Source organism: Diaporthe citri, assembly GCF_014595645.1.
Source record: "Diaporthe citri strain NFHF-8-4 chromosome Unknown scaffold_8, whole genome shotgun sequence".
In the NCBI taxonomy this organism is placed as follows: Eukaryota; Fungi; Ascomycota; class Sordariomycetes; order Diaporthales; family Diaporthaceae; genus Diaporthe; species Diaporthe citri.
In genome coordinates, this window is record NW_025064853.1 from 47,894 (window position 1) to 64,543 (window position 16,650).

General features: G+C 54.3%; 6 protein-coding genes across 6 annotated transcripts; 3 read left to right on the plus strand and 3 right to left on the minus strand.

Annotated features, from left to right (window-relative positions):
* Positions 1 to 122: 122 nt before the first annotated feature.
* INS49_014410 (uncharacterized protein) lies at positions 123 to 885 on the minus strand (the record flags this gene model as incomplete). Its single annotated transcript, XM_043175101.1, has 3 exons — positions 123 to 223; positions 288 to 368; positions 456 to 885. 3 exons carry the CDS (start codon positions 883 to 885, stop codon positions 123 to 125), a joined length of 612 nt encoding a protein of 203 aa, XP_043020058.1.
* Positions 886 to 1,402: 517 nt separating this feature from the next.
* INS49_014411 (uncharacterized protein) lies at positions 1,403 to 2,137 on the plus strand (the record flags this gene model as incomplete). The annotated part of the gene is made up of 1 exon (XM_043175102.1): positions 1,403 to 2,137. One exon carries the CDS (start codon positions 1,403 to 1,405, stop codon positions 2,135 to 2,137), a length of 735 nt encoding a protein of 244 aa, XP_043020059.1.
* A 746-nt stretch (positions 2,138 to 2,883) lies between these two features.
* Positions 2,884 to 5,063, minus strand: INS49_014412 (uncharacterized protein; the record flags this gene model as incomplete). Its single annotated transcript, XM_043175103.1, has 9 exons — positions 2,884 to 3,119; positions 3,171 to 3,566; positions 3,622 to 3,772; positions 3,881 to 4,102; positions 4,178 to 4,301; positions 4,359 to 4,459; positions 4,517 to 4,751; positions 4,803 to 4,929; positions 5,009 to 5,063. The coding sequence occupies 9 exons, from the start codon at positions 5,061 to 5,063 to the stop codon at positions 2,884 to 2,886; spliced, it is 1,647 nt and encodes a 548-aa protein (XP_043020060.1).
* A 1,459-nt stretch (positions 5,064 to 6,522) lies between these two features.
* On the plus strand, positions 6,523 to 9,946 carry INS49_014413 (uncharacterized protein; the record flags this gene model as incomplete). The annotated part of the gene is made up of 3 exons (XM_043175104.1): positions 6,523 to 7,281; positions 7,332 to 9,145; positions 9,205 to 9,946. 3 exons carry the CDS (start codon positions 6,523 to 6,525, stop codon positions 9,944 to 9,946), a joined length of 3,315 nt encoding a protein of 1,104 aa, XP_043020061.1.
* Positions 9,947 to 12,003: 2,057 nt separating this feature from the next.
* On the plus strand, positions 12,004 to 13,550 carry INS49_014414 (uncharacterized protein; the record flags this gene model as incomplete). The annotated part of the gene is made up of 3 exons (XM_043175105.1): positions 12,004 to 12,325; positions 12,438 to 12,698; positions 12,772 to 13,550. 3 exons carry the CDS (start codon positions 12,004 to 12,006, stop codon positions 13,548 to 13,550), a joined length of 1,362 nt encoding a protein of 453 aa, XP_043020062.1.
* Positions 13,551 to 15,323: 1,773 nt separating this feature from the next.
* INS49_014415 (uncharacterized protein) lies at positions 15,324 to 16,359 on the minus strand (the record flags this gene model as incomplete). Its single annotated transcript, XM_043175106.1, has 2 exons — positions 15,324 to 16,119; positions 16,187 to 16,359. 2 exons carry the CDS (start codon positions 16,357 to 16,359, stop codon positions 15,324 to 15,326), a joined length of 969 nt encoding a protein of 322 aa, XP_043020063.1.
* Positions 16,360 to 16,650: the final 291 nt, after the last annotated feature.

Here is a 16,650-nt window from a genome sequence, read left to right on the forward strand (position 1 = left end):
AGGGGCGGGTAGCCATAACCCTGGCTGATATTGGTACTGTTGGTGATGGATGATACATGATACCCACAGACAGCATAGCAAGTTCGGCATAGGAAAAGTATTAGGTGATATCCCGTCTGGTCTCAGACCAGCCGTGGTTCGTCCTCCTTCTCATACATCCAATTGTCTTCTGACAAGGCCGCGACTTTGGCTCTGAGACTGGCCCTTACGGCTTCGAATAATTCTTGGAAGTCCGGTGTAAGTAGACGTCCACAAGCAGTGAAGGTGGCATGGTAGTAAGCACTCACCCTCTGGCTGAGCCGGAACACTATTCTGGTTCACGATGTTCTGGTGGTGCTTCACCGCGTCGGCGAGTCTCTGCCTCTCCTCTGTATGACAAGCCATGATCAGCGTCCCGAGCCAACCTCTAGACAACAACATAAAATCATGATGCATCATCATTGCAGCTAGCTCACTCTCGTTCTCTTGGCGCATGTCAAGCGCGATCTCGTCTGGATCGTCCACCACCAGCGTCGGCGGCTCGTCCAGCTCTACTTCCCCGTTCTTGTCGCGGACCACAATGTCAGACGACGCAGACTCGTCCTCCTCTACCTCCATGCCGCCGAGGTCGCCCGCGTTCCTGCCAGGCGCCCCCGCCTCGTTGGGGTTGCTGCTGCCAGGTCCTGCCGTAGGCCGTCTTGTGAGCTGGCCCTGGAAGAGGTTCCTGCGGACACCAGCGTTGGACGAGGCGTTTGGGTGAGGTGGGCCGCCTGGCTGTGGTTGTTGCGCGGCGGACGGTGCGGGTGGGTGAGGTTGTCTTGTGTCTGAGTATGAGACGGTCGCGGCTGCCGACGCGTGCCTCCGACCGAAGACGGTCTGCCGTGGGTGACCGTACCGATCTGTCATTATGAGTCCAGGGACCACAGAGGGTAAAAAAAACGATTTGGTTATGAGGTATTGGACTTGGTGTAAGTGAAGGTGTAAGTAGGCCGTGCTGTTCTATGTATTCTGTAATTGTTGTTAATCTGTTTACTAGCCTTCGAGGTACTGATGCGGCGATACAGCCTCTAAACTGAGGTCTAGCGGGGCGTTCCCTGTAGGCCCAGCCGGACCTGAGAGCCCCTGCACCACCTGGGTACCTTCCTGGGTACCTAGGTATCTACCTACCCACACACTACTCCCATAGCCTCAGGTTTACAAGATCTACTTAAGCATCCATTCCTCATTCCTTATTTTCCTTTTGAAAAATAGGTCTTGTCGTTATGGAACAGCAATCTGCAGACCAGCACATGAATAACACCACCTCTATGGGGAACAGATTTCACAAATCCCCCATCGACATACTTGATGACCCTCATCGAGTTGCTGTCACTGAAGCGATTGCCAATGTCCTCTCAACGTCCTCTCAACGGACATTGCTGAGATGACTTTCGCCCAGGTCCAAGACGGACTGCCTCTCCCAGACCATCCCATCTTCAAGCACACCGAGCTCAGCCCCAAGAGTCTAGATGAGGTTCGTGCGTTCCGCGAGGGCTTTGATGTCCAGCTTCTACGATTCGACATTCCGCTTCTAAATGCATTTCAAGCTGCCGCACCTGGATCGAGAGTCTTCAAGACCAGGCTCATCGAAACCCTAGCTGTAGCAATACACCAAATAGCTGTAAAGCTCTACAAGAACAATCCTGATCTAGCTCCTGGATCCTCATCTACTGTGCACAAGGTGCATGCCTGGGAACCACCTAAGGACCCAGATAGCTACTGGGACACGTGGTGGGAGTTCCACCCTCATGGACCGCCTCCTACGCTCTTCCATCACGCTTGGTACATCAACCATGATCATTATCCCAACGGCGCTGCGGATGTGGCGGGCTATCGGGCTGAGTCCCGCATTATCGGGGGTGTGGTGCTCTTCGATCGCTCAGGGTCGGACCCGGACGCTGTCTATCTGCACCCCGACCGTGACCAGGTCACGTACAGGATCTCAAAGCTCACAGATGAGCAAAAGACAACCTTGGTGGACTTTCTGACAACAACAACAAAGAGGTCAGTGGACAGGGAGTCGGAAGCAGCCGCCCTGGCCGCAAAGATTGCCCTTTCCCTATCTTGCCGAATGAGACCAATTTGCACCGTGTGGACCCGGAGGAGCCTACAAGCGTAACTTGTGTGTATCGCGATGCATGGGAAAGGGAGATGCCGCCGCCGGGGTGGATGGGAGACGGTAGGGCTTCATGTGTGCGGAATACTATAGATTTCCCAACTAAGGCATCCCAGGGTGAGGCGTTAATGTGATGGCACAGTCGTGGTGATAGACGTTAAAGGTTTGTTCTCCTAAGAAAAGTATTCAATACCCATCTCCAGCCAGCGAGGCCACCACCAGCACCATTCATAAAGCCAAATCAGCCCAGTTGCTTCTAGCGTCACCACCAAAATTTGTTTCGGTCAGACATAAGTCCATTCCTTGGGCATCAGAACTTCACCAGAGGACTTGGTGGTTTACTCTGCATTTCTGATCGACACGAGGGACTTCACGGAATGGAAAGAAATGTCATTTTCTAGGGCCAAAACTCGACGAACGACTGCAGGCTCGGAAGAGGACTGTGCCCAACGTTCCGCCAACACCCCCCCCCCCCGAAGGGGGGGGGGAAAGAACACTCAGTGGGGACCTGCTTGCCCGCAAGCAACCTTATTAAACGACGTCTTAGGATGGAATTCCCATGAGTCCATCCGCGGATCGAGGTACCCGTGGCTTGAGATCAACTTCAGCAATCCGCCCACCTTGTTCCTCCCCCTCCGTACCTGTCCGGTTATAGTACGCACACTATGCACTAGAAGAGATGAATCGAATGCGTGTCTGGTCCCGAGCCGAGGAAGCGCCTTGGAGCTATGCGAACGCAAAGGTGCCCCTTAGGAATGGAAAGCCTGCTTGCCTGAAAAAATGCCAGCGTTCGGAGCAGGAAGATCCAGGCTGCAGGGCAGGTCCTCGTTCTTGTCGAGGGCAGTTCGGGCACTGCGAGGCTGGAAGTCCAGGTTGAGGCTCCGCAACTGGTCATCGACCTTGCTTATCTCGATCTCCTCTGCCCACTTCTCAGTGGCGATGCGGATCTGGCGCCCGAGATCCTGGTGGACGCGCCGGAAGAGAGCTGCAGTTGTCAATATCATTAAATTGCCTTGGTCTGTACATCAGAACATACCGTAGGTCTGCTTGCGGATCTCAGGCAGAGCCTGAGCGAGATGCTCGGCAATGTTGCCTACCAGGTTCTCCTGCTGGCCTGCATCCTTGGGAAGAATGCGCACCCAGAAGTCACGAGGCTGCGCGAAGTCGTCCTCGGTCAACTTACTCTCATGGTCAACAACAGGGCCGCACCAGTTCTCCTCATTGGCAGACGCATATTGAGGGGCGTCCTCGTAGTGCTGATAGGTGGACGGGTAGTAGGACGGAGTGTTCCCAAGGCCATTGTAGTTGCCAGCACCATCGCGATGCAGAGGGTCGAAGCTGTTCTTGGGACGATTGACTGGAAGCTGGTAGAAATTGGGACCAAGACGATAACGCTGGGTATCTTGGTATGCAAATGCTCGGATTTGAAGAACTGCCAAAGTGGTCAGCACGGTGACGCCTTCTATTTACCGAGAGACAAGACGCACTGGGATCACTGGTGAGCGCCCAACCTGGTACGACGTTGGCCGGGCTGAAAGCCGCCTGCTCAACCTCGCCAAAGTTGTCCCCAACGTTCTTGTTCAGAACAATGCGACCGAACGGGCGGTAGGGAAAGTCTTTTGACAGCAGCGTTTTGGTCTGCAACACGTCAATTAATCAGTCACACAGCACCCATAGTCACAGGTCCCAGGAGTTCCTTCAAGGAGGCGCGCCAGTAGTGGTCTTCAAGAGAGGGTTTCAACCTACAGGGTCAAAGATATTGATGGGGTAGCTCTCCACAACATCAGGACTGATGAACTGGCCATAGACGTCCCAAGAGGGGAACGAGCCAGCTTCGATTCCGTTGTGCAAAGACCGCGTCATGTAGTCGGGGTCCTCACCGGCACGTTTCTTGGCCTCGGAGGAAGTGAGGTACTGGCTGCCTTGGTTCGACTTGATGTGGAGCTTCACGTATTGGGATGTGCCATCCTACCAGTGGAATTAGATTAGGCCTTGTACAATAACGGATCAGTTATTTCTTATGTCTTTGTGTTGATGTCTTACTGCCTTTGTAAAACGGTAGGTATTGACCGAGAAAATATCCGCATAATGAAATCCATCAGGGGTAGCCCGGTCACTGAAGAGGAACATTAAGAAATGAATAGCTTCGGGGTTGTTGTTGAAGTAACTAGGAATAGTGTTAGCGAGTACACTCGGGCGGTGTGTACAAGGGCAAGGTACACACTCCCAGAACATCGAGTGATCAGGTAGACCACTTCGCGGGTTCTTCTTCGTAGCGTGGACGAAAGAGGGAAATTTGGCCGGGTCACGAATCGAGAAGACAGGCTTTGGTCATGATTAGCTATACCCGAATACCACCGTCTGAGTGGCCTGGTATTTTACCTGGCTCAAGAAGACCCAATCGAGATTTCCCTGGTCCGTGTAGAGCTTGAAAGCAGATCCCCTCACGTCGCGAACCGTCTCAGGCGAACCCTTCTCACCAGCTGTAGTTGAAAAGCGCGCAAGGAGTGGAGTGCGCTTTCCAACACGGCTCAGAAAGTCGGCAGATGTCAAGTCAGTCATGTCCTGGGTGACCTCGAAATAGCCACTGGCGCCACACCCCCTGGCATGGACGACCCTGTACAAAGTTACCAAAGGCTTCATGCAAATCTGTGAGACAAGGACTTACCTCTCCGGGATGCGCTCACGGTCAAGGGACTGGATCAGCTCAATGAGGTTGAAATCCTGGAGAAGAAGAGTCCCCCGAAGCTGGTTGCCAACTCGCTGGCTGGAGTTGGGATTACGCAGAGCAGAGCCTGTAGGAGAAGTAAGCAGAGTACAGAGTGAGTGCAATGGCCATTCTACCGTTCAGGGTGGTCAAGTAGCCAGGCTCACTGTTGCCACTACGAGCCTCCCCGATGCTACGAGAATTGATACCGGTGAAAGTCATGATGTCGGTGTCTTGATTGTCGTATATGTCGCAGAGAAGCTTTCTTTCCATGCCGCTCAGATTCTTGGATTGGAAGGATCTTCATCATAACCTAGGAGGCTTCAAACAGGCAATGGGAGCCGGGTAACTTGCACCAGGATGGTATGACCCGGCAACCTTTGGATGACTACCCCAGGTTGATTGTGACTCAGGCATCTTTGCGCACGTAGAGAGAAAGTGCTACATCGTTTGACTTCAAACACATTCATCCAAACGCTGACTTAAACAAACAATGGAAGAATAGAACGGCGGCTAGTGTTTGGGCCGATGGCTGTTCTTCCACTGGAAGAACAGATAAGAAGTTCCCGAACCGGTGGTGATATGTGGTAGATTATCGACAATGGCAGGTTATGAACGTCTTCCAGAAAGGATCCAAAGCCAATTCGACACGAATTAAAGTATTACAGGTTCTCGGATTGCACATTTCATTGGCGTTGCTGAGGAACTATCCTCGTAGAAGCACGGGGAAGACCAACATGTGGAAAAACAGTGCGCAAAATCTACTACACTCTATATTCATTTGGAAACATGCCTTGCGAATCTTGTGAGAACTTGTTTAGACCAATAAGCGAGCAAAGGAATTCATCTGGTCTGGGTCACACTTGACAAGGCACAGGAGCCGCAGAGAATCTAGGCGGAATGAGGTCTTGCTTGACAGCAATCGGTCGGTTTATGTGGCATTGCGACAGTACCTAGCATGGAACGAGACGGTCATGACGAAGATGCCACAGTATTTAAAGACCCAGCAGACGGCACCAACTGGCCTGAGCCTCTGAGTAACAAAGCACTCGAGGCATGCTCTCACAAAAGACTGAAGAAGCTCCCGTCAAGCACCATAGGTCTGGTGAGAACTGTTACCGAGTGTGGACGGATTGTGATACATCCTCGAATCAAGGTATAAACACAATAATTTGACCTGGCTCATTTTGTGGCCTTCCGAATCAAGATCGATACAAATTCCCTGAATATACAGACGTGGCCTCCGGACAAAGGCAAAGAAGGGTGCTGCATTTGGGGGCAGGAGGTTGAGCATGGGTGAAGAAGATGACTAAGCTACAAGCGGCTTCCTGCAGGAGCCGCAGTGGGTACCTACCTACCCATGTCAATCCAGCTTTATGTCATCAAGTCTCGCTGCAATCCGATTGCAGCACCCCTGATAAATTGAGTGGGGCAGACGCGGTTCACGTCACATCCTTGAGCTGCCATTGAGACGCGTTCGGGCTCTTTACTTTTAGACGTTGCCTCCTTCGTTTGTGAGTGCTCCACAAACCATCAGAAAGACGCCTGGAAAGCCCAACACGCGCGTTTGGTTCCTGAAGCTTGTCCTCTCCATGTGGAAATAAAACGGTACCTGTCTTCCCCTTTCAACTTCATCTCACGGCCAGCCCGTGTCGACTTGCCGCCCTCGTCATCCACCACCATGCCTGCGGCTACCATGACGTCCAACAAGCGCATCCTGGGCGAGACGTCCAGCGCTCGGAGGAACATACCCGCTACACCAGCAGCTTCAAAAAAACAGAAGACTGATCACTTCTCATCCTCTCCTGCCCCTCGCTTTGCCAGTTCCCAGGCAGCAAAGGTCGCCTCTAGCCAGCCGAAGAGCGCCTTTGAGGCCGAGGTTCTGGAAAAGCTCAGCCAGGACATTTCAGAGCTCAAGCAGAACAACACAGAAAAGGACCAGTCATGGGCGCGACCGCCCATCCCGGAGCACTTCAATCCAAGGAGCTCCAGCCTGTGTTTTCAACAGATCGATGCTGAGGAGGGCACGCTGCATGGTGGCAACCCCACTGTCAAGCTATTCGGCGTGACTGAGGATGGCAACTCGGTAATGCTCCACGTCCAAGACTTCAAGCACTACCTTTTCGTCGCGGCTCCCGTGGGATTCTCCGACAAGGACTGCATCCCATTCCGGGCCTACCTGGAGACCCAGGTCGCCCAGCACCAGCCTGTCATCCACTCCGTGCAGATGCTCATGCGAGAGAATATCTACGGATTCCAAAACAATACTCAGAACCCATTTCTCAAGATCACTGTGACAGATCCCAAGTTCATCAACAGGGTTCGAACGACTATACAATCATGCAACGCCAACTGGAAAGGCCTGTGGAAGTCTGCCGATGGCCAGATCCTCACCTTTGACAACATTCAATACCTCCTGAGGTTCATGGTGGACTGCAAGGTGCGTTGCCAGATGCCTTCCCTTGGCGTTGCTCAGCTGACTTTTCTTAGATATTCGGCATGTCCTGGATAGAAGCCCCCGCCAGCAAATATCAGCTGATTCCCGAGCGTGACCGGCAGTCGAATTGTCAGATCGAGGCAGAATGCAGTTACCTTGACCTGATAGCACACAAGCCAACCGGCGAGTGGTCAAAAATGGCACCACTGAGGATCTTGTCCTTCGATATTGAATGTGCTGGACGTAAGGGCATCTTCCCAGAAGCCAACCAGGACCCCGTCATTCAGATTGCAAATGTCGTCACCAAGTATGGAGAGAAGAAGCCATTCATCCGCAACGTATTCTGTCTGGACACCACCAGCTCTATCGTTGCGACTCAGATCCTTGAGTTCGGAAGAGAAGAAGATATGTTGATGTCATGGAGGAATTTCATCGACAAAGTGGACCCGGACATCATCACTGGCTACAATATTGCCAATTTCGATTTCCCTTATCTTCTCGATCGGGCAAAACACCTCAAAGTCAAGGGTTTCGAGTACTGGTCCCGAATTCCGTCGGTAAAGTCAGTGTCGAAAGAGACAAACTTTTCCAGCAAGCAAATGGGCAACCGTGACACCAAAGCCACAAATACGAATGGTCGGCTACAGCTGGACCTGTTGCAGCTGATTCAGCGTGACCACAATCTGCGAAGCTACACCTTGAATTCCGTGTCATCGCATTTTCTCGGGGAACAGAAGGAAGATGTGCACTACACCATGATCACCGAACTCTTCAACGGCACACCAGAGTCCCGCAGACGTTTGGCACTGTACTGCCTGAAGGATGCGTACCTTCCACAAAGATTGATGGACAAGCTCTCGTGTCTGGAAAACTACACTGAGATGGCAAGAGTAACAGGTGTGCCCTTTAATTTCTTGCTGTCCCGCGGCCAACAGGTCAAATTCATCAGCCAGCTTTTCCGCAAAGCCCTTGAGCAGAAACTGGTGATCCCAGACCTCAAAGGCGAGGGGAGTGAAGACCAGTACGAGGGCGCAACAGTCATTGAGCCGACCCGTGGCTACTACGACGTCCCTATCGCGACTCTGGATTTCGCTTCACTTTACCCCAGTATCATCCAAGCACACAACTTGTGCTACACGACATTGGTCTCGAAGAAAGCGGTTGATGCGTTCAACCTCAAGAAAGACGAGGACTATATTGTCACACCCAACGGAGACCTGTTTGTTACGACGAAACAGAGAAAGGGACTTTTGGCGCAGATTCTTGAGGAATTGCTGACTGCAAGAAAACAAGCCAAGCGAGAGTTGGCGGCCGAGACAGACCCCTTCAAGAAGGCCGTGCTGAACGGTCGCCAGCTGGCCTTGAAGGTCAGCGCAAACTCCGTGTATGGTCTCACGGGTGCAAGCAACGGAAAGCTGCCGTGCTTGGAGATTGCGAGTAGTACCACTAGTTTTGGTCGTCAGATGATCGAGAAGACCAAGAATGAAGTGGAGGCCAAGTACAACATAGCCAATGGCTATTCGCATGACGCACAGGTCATTTACGGTGACACGGATTCTGTGATGGTCAAATTCGGCACTACAGACCTTGCAGAAGCCATGAAGCTCGGTGAAGAGGCATCGCAATACGTCTCGGCCAAGTTCGTCAAGCCGATCAAGCTTGAGTTCGAGAAGGTCTACTTCCCGTACCTCCTAATCAACAAGAAGCGATATGCCGGACTGTATTGGACAAAGCCAGAGAAGTGGGACAAGATGGACACCAAGGGTATCGAGACCGTCAGACGTGACAACTGTCTCCTTGTTCAGACTGTCATCGAGAAGGTGCTTAGAATGATCCTGATCGACCGAGACGTCCCAGGAGCCCAAGAGTGAGTGCCAGCACGATTACATTGATGTCCATATCCCCAGCTGACTTACGCTTGAATAGTTACGTCAAGGACACGATCGCAGACCTGTTGCAGAACAAGGTAGACATGTCCAAGCTCGTCATCACCAAAGCTCTCACGAAGGACGACTATACCGCGAAGCAGGCACACGTTGAGCTGGCACACCGAATGAAGAAGCGAGATGCGGGTTCAGCACCGGGTCTGGGTGATCGAGTGGCCTACGTGATGGTCAAGGGCGCCGCCGGGTCGAAGAACTTTGAGAACTCGGAGGACCCAATCTACGTCCTCGAGCACAACGTGCCCATTGACACAAAATACTACCTGGACAACCAGCTGGCAAAGCCGCTGGGCCGGATTTTTGAGCCTATCCTGGGCGAGACGAAGGCCAAGTCGCTGCTGGCGGGTGCACACACGCGGTCGATCGCAGTGGCAGCACCGACGATCGGTGGGCTGATGAAGTTCGCCAAGAAGACACAGACCTGCATGGGCTGCAAGAAGCCGCTGACAGGCAAGGAGGAGTCCCAGGGCGCGGTCTGCGCCGACGACGCGCCTCGCGTTGGCGAGCTGTACAAGAAGACATTGGACAAGGTGTCGGACCTGGAGGTGCGTTTCGGCCGGCTGTGGACGCAATGCCAGCGTTGCCAGGGAAGCATGCACTGCGAGGTCATCTGCAGCAGCAAGGACTGTCCAATCTTTTACATGCGCATGAAGGCGAAGAAGGACCTGGAGGATGGGAACAAGGAGCTTCAGAGGTTCGACTTCGACCAGGCGGCAATATGGTAGGCGGTCACGATGCTGATGGGCGGCATCCGTTTTGAGCGGGTGGCGGTCGCTTACGAAAGGGTTGGTTTGGCATCTTTATTGTGGAAACGTATATGCATGAACGAAGGGGCAATGATTTTGAGACGGCGTTCTGGAAGGGCCGGGCGCTTCGATGAGGACCAGGCTGGCGTACGGATATGATGTGCGTGACATGCGGATAGGGCAGGGAATAATATACTGATAATTTCTTTCAGTCATGACTATCCATTTCAGCCGCTTTCGCAGGAGGGCAGCGAAGGGGTGATTTCCGAGGGACGGATCGATTTCCGACGTGGAGTTTGTCGGAGCCGACGACCTGTAGGAATGTCATGAACGCGACCCGGGACCCTGCGAGGATGAGGTCGTCCATGCAGAGTAATGAACGGCGCGTGGGTAAAGAGAGGGTGTGGGGGTGTACGGACGCACAGGACATGTACCCCGGATTGAGTGCGGAGGGCGTCAACGCGCAGTACGCGCCTCGTGATTTTGGCCAGCCAGGGCTGGTCAGCCATACAAGCCAGGACTCAAAAGGGCCGATGTGCACACCGACGGAGCAGTTCCGGGTTTTCCCTTTGACCTCAGGTGGTTCGGGAGATGCAGGGAAAATTTTTCGCCTCGGTGCTTCGCCTCGAGCGCAGGCCAGTGTGAACGAGCGGGCCATACATGATGTCGCCTTTTGCAAACGATGCTAGCATCTCCAGTCTTCTCCTGGGAGGGTCGAGCCTCCGTGATCGCTCGCTGCCCCGTGGCCTCGGCGCATGGGAAATGTTAGGGACAGTTTAGACCCTGGAAAGTATGGCGTAAAAGGCTTCAAATTCATCCAGCTAACGGGAACAGCTCGCAGCGGCGAATCACAGGCTGGCGATAAGATCTGGTCAGGGCCTGGGGGCGATCTTTTTTTTTCTTGGCCAGGGTGCGCCACCGCGTGGTATGCAGCATGGGAGATGCAGATCCAGTCTATACTGCATGCATTGTAGTCTGCTGTGGTCTACTATGTACATAGTTTCAACTTGACGGGAGCGTCTGCCGCGAGCCGTGCCTCCTGCCACGGTACTAGGCAGTTAGCTAAGAACACGTCCAAGGCTATGCCTCTCCCGGACGACATACGTGTAGATAAGAAGCTGGCAGAGCTCTCGAGCCGATCAAGGTGACACGGACTCCTTGGAGTCCTTGGAGATGATGACCTCAGTCAGACATTTGGAAGGTCAGATAGACATGTTGGGGCACACCTACCTCCAGTATGCAGGTTATGGATCATCAGTGTCTGGGAAGGCAGGCACGACAAGACTGCCCCACAAAATAATACCGCGGAGCAGGCGCCCACCACCTCAATGCCGCAATCGGCGTGTCTGATCTGTTGCATTGCACATGGTGGAGAGCTTGGGGAGAGAGCTATATCCCTGCACCCTTACGTAGGCCCCACCATGGAATTGGCCGGCCTCCCACGTAACAGGACAGTACGTCTGGCCGCCACCCATACGAGGCTGATGAATATCAAAGATAACGAACACAAATCTTATTAACAAGTGCGCCTAGCCCACCAGTCGAATAGTCCACACGACCAATTGCCCGACTGCGAAGACGGCGGTCCCAGTGCGACCCCCACCGGCAGCAGCTGTGACATGACATCCACGGAAACCAGGACCTGATTGATTGCCTCGTGGTCGGCCAGCTGCGAGATACACTAGATGTCCTAATTCGCTAGCCCCGAGGAGCACCACACACGGCTGGGGAAGCAGTGACCGTTAGATTCAGCTCATAAATTGCCGTACTTGGTCGGTGCTGTGAGGGGCTCCTTCTGTGTATAATAAGACGGCCTGCCTCGACGCTCTCCTCTACTCACACCACTCTCCTTTGGACTCTTGACTTCTGTCTTCCCACGTGAATATCAAGCACAGCCCAGCACGAGCCTCTGCCAGTTCTTAAACTCCCTCCTTCAATAGAGATTATTCTCGTGCTTGCCGTGACACCTCCACTCCTCCTCTTGAGCAACCTTGCGCCTGTCTCCTAACAGCACACACACATACATACCGCCCAACATGTCGAACCTCCCCTCCGAGCCCGAGTTCGAGCAGGCATACAACGAGCTCGCCTCGACCCTGGAGAACAGCACTCTGTTCAAGAAGAACCCCGAGTACCGCACCGCTCTTAAGATCGCCGCCATCCCCGAGCGCGTCATCCAGTTCCGCGTGCAATGGGAGGATGACCAGGGCAACGTCCAGGTCAACCGTGGCTACCGGGTCCAGTTCAACTCGGCCCTCGGCCCCTACAAGGGCGGCCTGCGTCTGCACCCCACCGTCAACCTGTCCATCCTCAAGTTCCTGGGCTTTGAGCAGATCTTCAAGAATGCCCTGACCGGATGTGAGTATTTCTCGATTTCTCATGCTACTTGGCGCTCATCCCGCGCCGACGGGCGTGCAGAACATGTCCGCACAGGCAGTTTGAATCTGGAAGCTAATCTTGGTAACCACAGTGATGATGGGTGGTGGCAAGGGTGGTTCCGACTTCGACCCCAAGGGCAAGTCGGACAGCGAGATCAGGCGGTTCTGCGTCGCCTTCATGCGCGAGCTGCAGAGGCACATTGGTGCTGACACCGACGTGCCTGCTGGTGACATCGGCACTGGCGCCCGCGAGATCGGCTACATGTTTGGAACCTACCGCAAGGAGAAGAACAAGTTCGAGGGCGTCCTGACCGGCAAGGGCCTCAACTGGGGTGGCAGTCTGATCCGACCAGGTATGTCTACTGCTTTATGTTTTGATTCGGCTCATTTGGAAGAAAAAGTTAATGCTGACGAAACCGCCAACAGAGGCCACTGGCTACGGCCTCGTCTACTACGTCGGTCACATGCTTGAGTACGCCGGCGCCGGCGGCTGGGCGGGCAAGCGCGTCGCCGTCTCCGGCTCCGGCAACGTTGCTCAGTACGCGGCACTGAAGTGCATTGAGCTCGGTGCCACTGTCGTCTCGCTGTCCGACTCCAAGGGCTCGCTCGTCGCCGAGAACGGTTTCGCGCCCGCCGAGATCGATGCCATTGCCGGCCTGAAGCTCAAGCACAAGGCCCTGACTGACTTCGTCGCGGCCGCCTCCGACGCCAACAAGTTCAAGTACATCGAGGGCGCCCGCCCGTGGACCCACGTCGGCAAGGTCGACGTCGCCCTGCCTTCGGCGACCCAGAACGAGGTGTCCCAGGAGGAGGCTGATGCCCTGGTCGCCGCTGGCTGCAAGTTCATCGCTGAGGGCTCCAACATGGGCTGCACCCAGGGAGCCATTGACGTCTTCGAGGCCGAGCGGCAGTCAAAGGGCGCCGGCAGCATCTGGTACGCTCCCGGAAAGGCCGCCAACTGCGGCGGTGTTGCCGTCTCGGGCCTGGAGATGGCGCAGAACAGCGCGAGGCTGTCGTGGACCCGCGAGGAGGTCGACCAGAAGCTTGCCGGAATCATGAAGGACGCGTTCGAGAACGGCCTCAACACCGCCAAGGAGTACGTCGAGTCCAAGGAGGGAGAGCTGCCCTCGCTCGTTGCCGGCTCGAACATTGCCGGCTTCGTCAAGGTTGCCGACGCCATGAGGGAGCAGGGCGACTGGTGGTAAACCATTGAGCTCTGTTTTCCTTGATGTGATGATTCTGGGGAGCGAAAAAAAAAAAGTTCCTTCTTCCTTTGTGTTAGTTCATCCCGTGGGCTGGGCTGGAGTATTCGGTTGCCATTTGTTTTCATGGCGGTTTCTCATTGTTAGCGGCGGTGCACAATACCAATTTATGACTTTTGACGACATCTCGTTGGTGCCTTTTGACTTTTTCCCACATGTGTAGATCCAAGCCTATGTCCTGCCCATGAGGACCATGTATTAAGTCCAGGTTGTACAGCATCGTATCGAAAGATATTTGCCCTCCCCCCCCTCTCTGCCCGGGACCACCTCTTCTCTGGTCATGGACCGGCAATAATAGAAATGCAATGCAGAAGGCTAGGTGAACACCGTAAAAATAAGCTTCCTCCGGAGAGGAAACAACGGAACCCAAGGGCTTTCAATCTTTCTCTCACTCAAGTAGGACTGGCGTCGTCTCGGAACGGTAGATCGCCCGCGCCCTACGCCCCGTCTGAACTTGGACCAGAGCGGGAACCTGCTCCCCCAATCAATCCATCAGTCAATCAATCTAATCTAGGCAGATCAGGACCGCGGCCCATCCAGTCTCAACTTTCTCGTCCAAATATGCACACGCGGGTCGCTGGGCAATCTCCCGGCTCCCCCAATCGTGGTCGTCTTGCAGTCGAACATGGGAATATTGGACGCCAATGATGATGATTGATGATCATGGAGATGACAGTTAAGCGGGTGAATGTAAAGGGACGAGCACTCTACCTCCCTCCCTCTCAACCTGTTTCTTTCTGCCTCAAGTCCGACGATCTGGGTAGCGTCCCCGCAGGCACATGTCCCCGCAGGGCTACCGGCATAACGAAGAACGCCCATCAAAAATGTCCGCGCAGGCAAATTGACACAGGAAGAAAACATTCTCCCGATTATTCCGGTCGCAGAATTTCTCGAGAATTCCCCGAGCTCATCGGGGTGACAAGGGCTGGCTAGATGGCCCCCTACCAAGGAACCTGAAGGGGCGCTGGGCCCCCCTCTCAGGTGTTTGATCGACCCCGGACTTCTGCTCGTTTGAGGTGTGACGGGCTTGGCACGCTCGACCTGCATCATCGACGGCACTGGCTGCCATGTTTCGGTACGGATTGACTCAGGTCCGTCTGCCTGAGCAGGTGGGTAGTAATGCGCTGAGAAACAGTCGTGCATGCTAAGCTGGGAAGTGTGTCTTCCGAGTTCCTCCAAGGTTTGGGCGTCCTAAGCATTGGCTAGGTGTTTGCTGGGCAAATTTTACGAGAGCTTCCTAGTCTACCACTGTTGTTAGCCATACTTCCTCACGGGCACTAGAGGATTGGTAGGCGAAGACAAAGGTTATTGGAACAATGTATAGTTTATTTTGAAGATCAGCTAGCTACTGTAGAGATCACGATCAGGGTATCTTTAGAAGTTATCCCACCCCTTACCACCCACGACCAGCTAGAGAAAACGAAGCGGACGAGGACAGAACCCCAAACCCCAGGGGAATATATATATAATGGTATAAACAGGCTACCTGCCAACTAGCATCCACTCAGATGTGTGAACACATGATAGGCGGGATATTAGAGGTGGACGTTGTAGGTTGTCCGCCCAATAATAAGAGAAACGAATAGAAATAAAACTTGGGGCTGGGGGTCTGTCCGTCCTCTTATCGTCCATGCTCGGCCTCCTGTCAACACCATCTCCCTGGCGAAAAAGGAAAAAAAAAAAGAGAAAAGGGAGCTCCGTGATCGTGTCCCTGTCTTACGACAGTACCATGACCATGGGACCAGCGGTGATGATGTCGTCAGAGATCTTGGCGGTTGCTGGCATCGAGTTGACGAGGTTGAGGTAGACAACACCAGACAGGCCCTGAGGAGTAGCACAGGCACCGTTGGCGAACTGGGTGAACATGGTGCCGGTGGGCAGGTCGCCGGAGGAGAAGGCACATGCCATGGCACCGGTTGCGCCGGCGCTCTGGAGCTGCAGCTGCTGGGGGCTGGCTGTGGCGATCTGAGCGGTAACCTCGGGGTTGGTCATGGTAATGTTGGGGAAGGCTGTCAGGGCCAGGTTGCTCCCCTGGGGGCAGCTGGCGATGAAGGGAGCTGCCAGAGAGAAGACCTGCTTCGGCGACAGAGGGGTGTCGAAGGAGTTCGGCGAGGCAGCGACCTTGGTGGCGACACGGGTGAAGGTCTGGTGGCGGGCCTCGATCGAGTAGATGGATGCGGCCGTGCCCAGGATACTGGGGTCCTGAACCAAAGGTGCAGCGCCGAGGTAGGCGGAGACACCAACCTGCTCGAGGGTGACGGCGGTCTGGAGCATGGCGGTGGCGGAAGAGAACGACTGGCCGAAGTTGTATTGGCAAGGCTGCACTGGCTGGACGCCCTTCTGGGCGAGGGCACCCTGCAGGAGCTGAACGTGCGTCTCCTCCTCCTTGCCCTGCTGGGCGAGATCCTGGACCTGAAGCTGGGTGAGGCCGAGATCAAGGAATTGCTGCTGGGGCACCTGGGCGAGGCCTTGCTGGTAGAAGGTAGTCTCGAGCCACTCCAGGGTCAAGGCACTGGATGAGACGGTCAGCAAGGATATTCTTTACATGATAGTTATATGGCTTCCTCGTGGCAACTTACAACTGCAAGATATCGGGATCGGTGATACCGGCAGCCTGGCCGGCAGCCTGCTGGCGCCTCATGGCCTGGTGGATCTTGAGCTGGCGCTCCGATAGTCTGGGAGCGGCGGGCATGGCGGTGGCAACGGCAGCCAGGGTAGCCACGAGGGCGGACTTGAGTGATATACCAGCCATTTCCGGATAATTAAATCGATGCTTTTTTGTTTCCTAGTTACTCTCGTGTGGAATCCTTGTTGATCGAGCCGGCGAGTCGTGAAGATTGTACAAAGCGGCCTGCCGTTGATTAAGGTGGTGTGTGTGTATTAATGAAAGTCTAGCATGGACTGACGGAAGACAGGCGAAGGAAGGGATGCGAGAGCTCGATGACCTCACAAGAAAGCAGACCAGTGCTTTGTATTTGAATCCTGTTCGTCGAAGGGGAAACAAGCTGCACACGGATGAAGAGATGGATGAGAATGCTGGAGG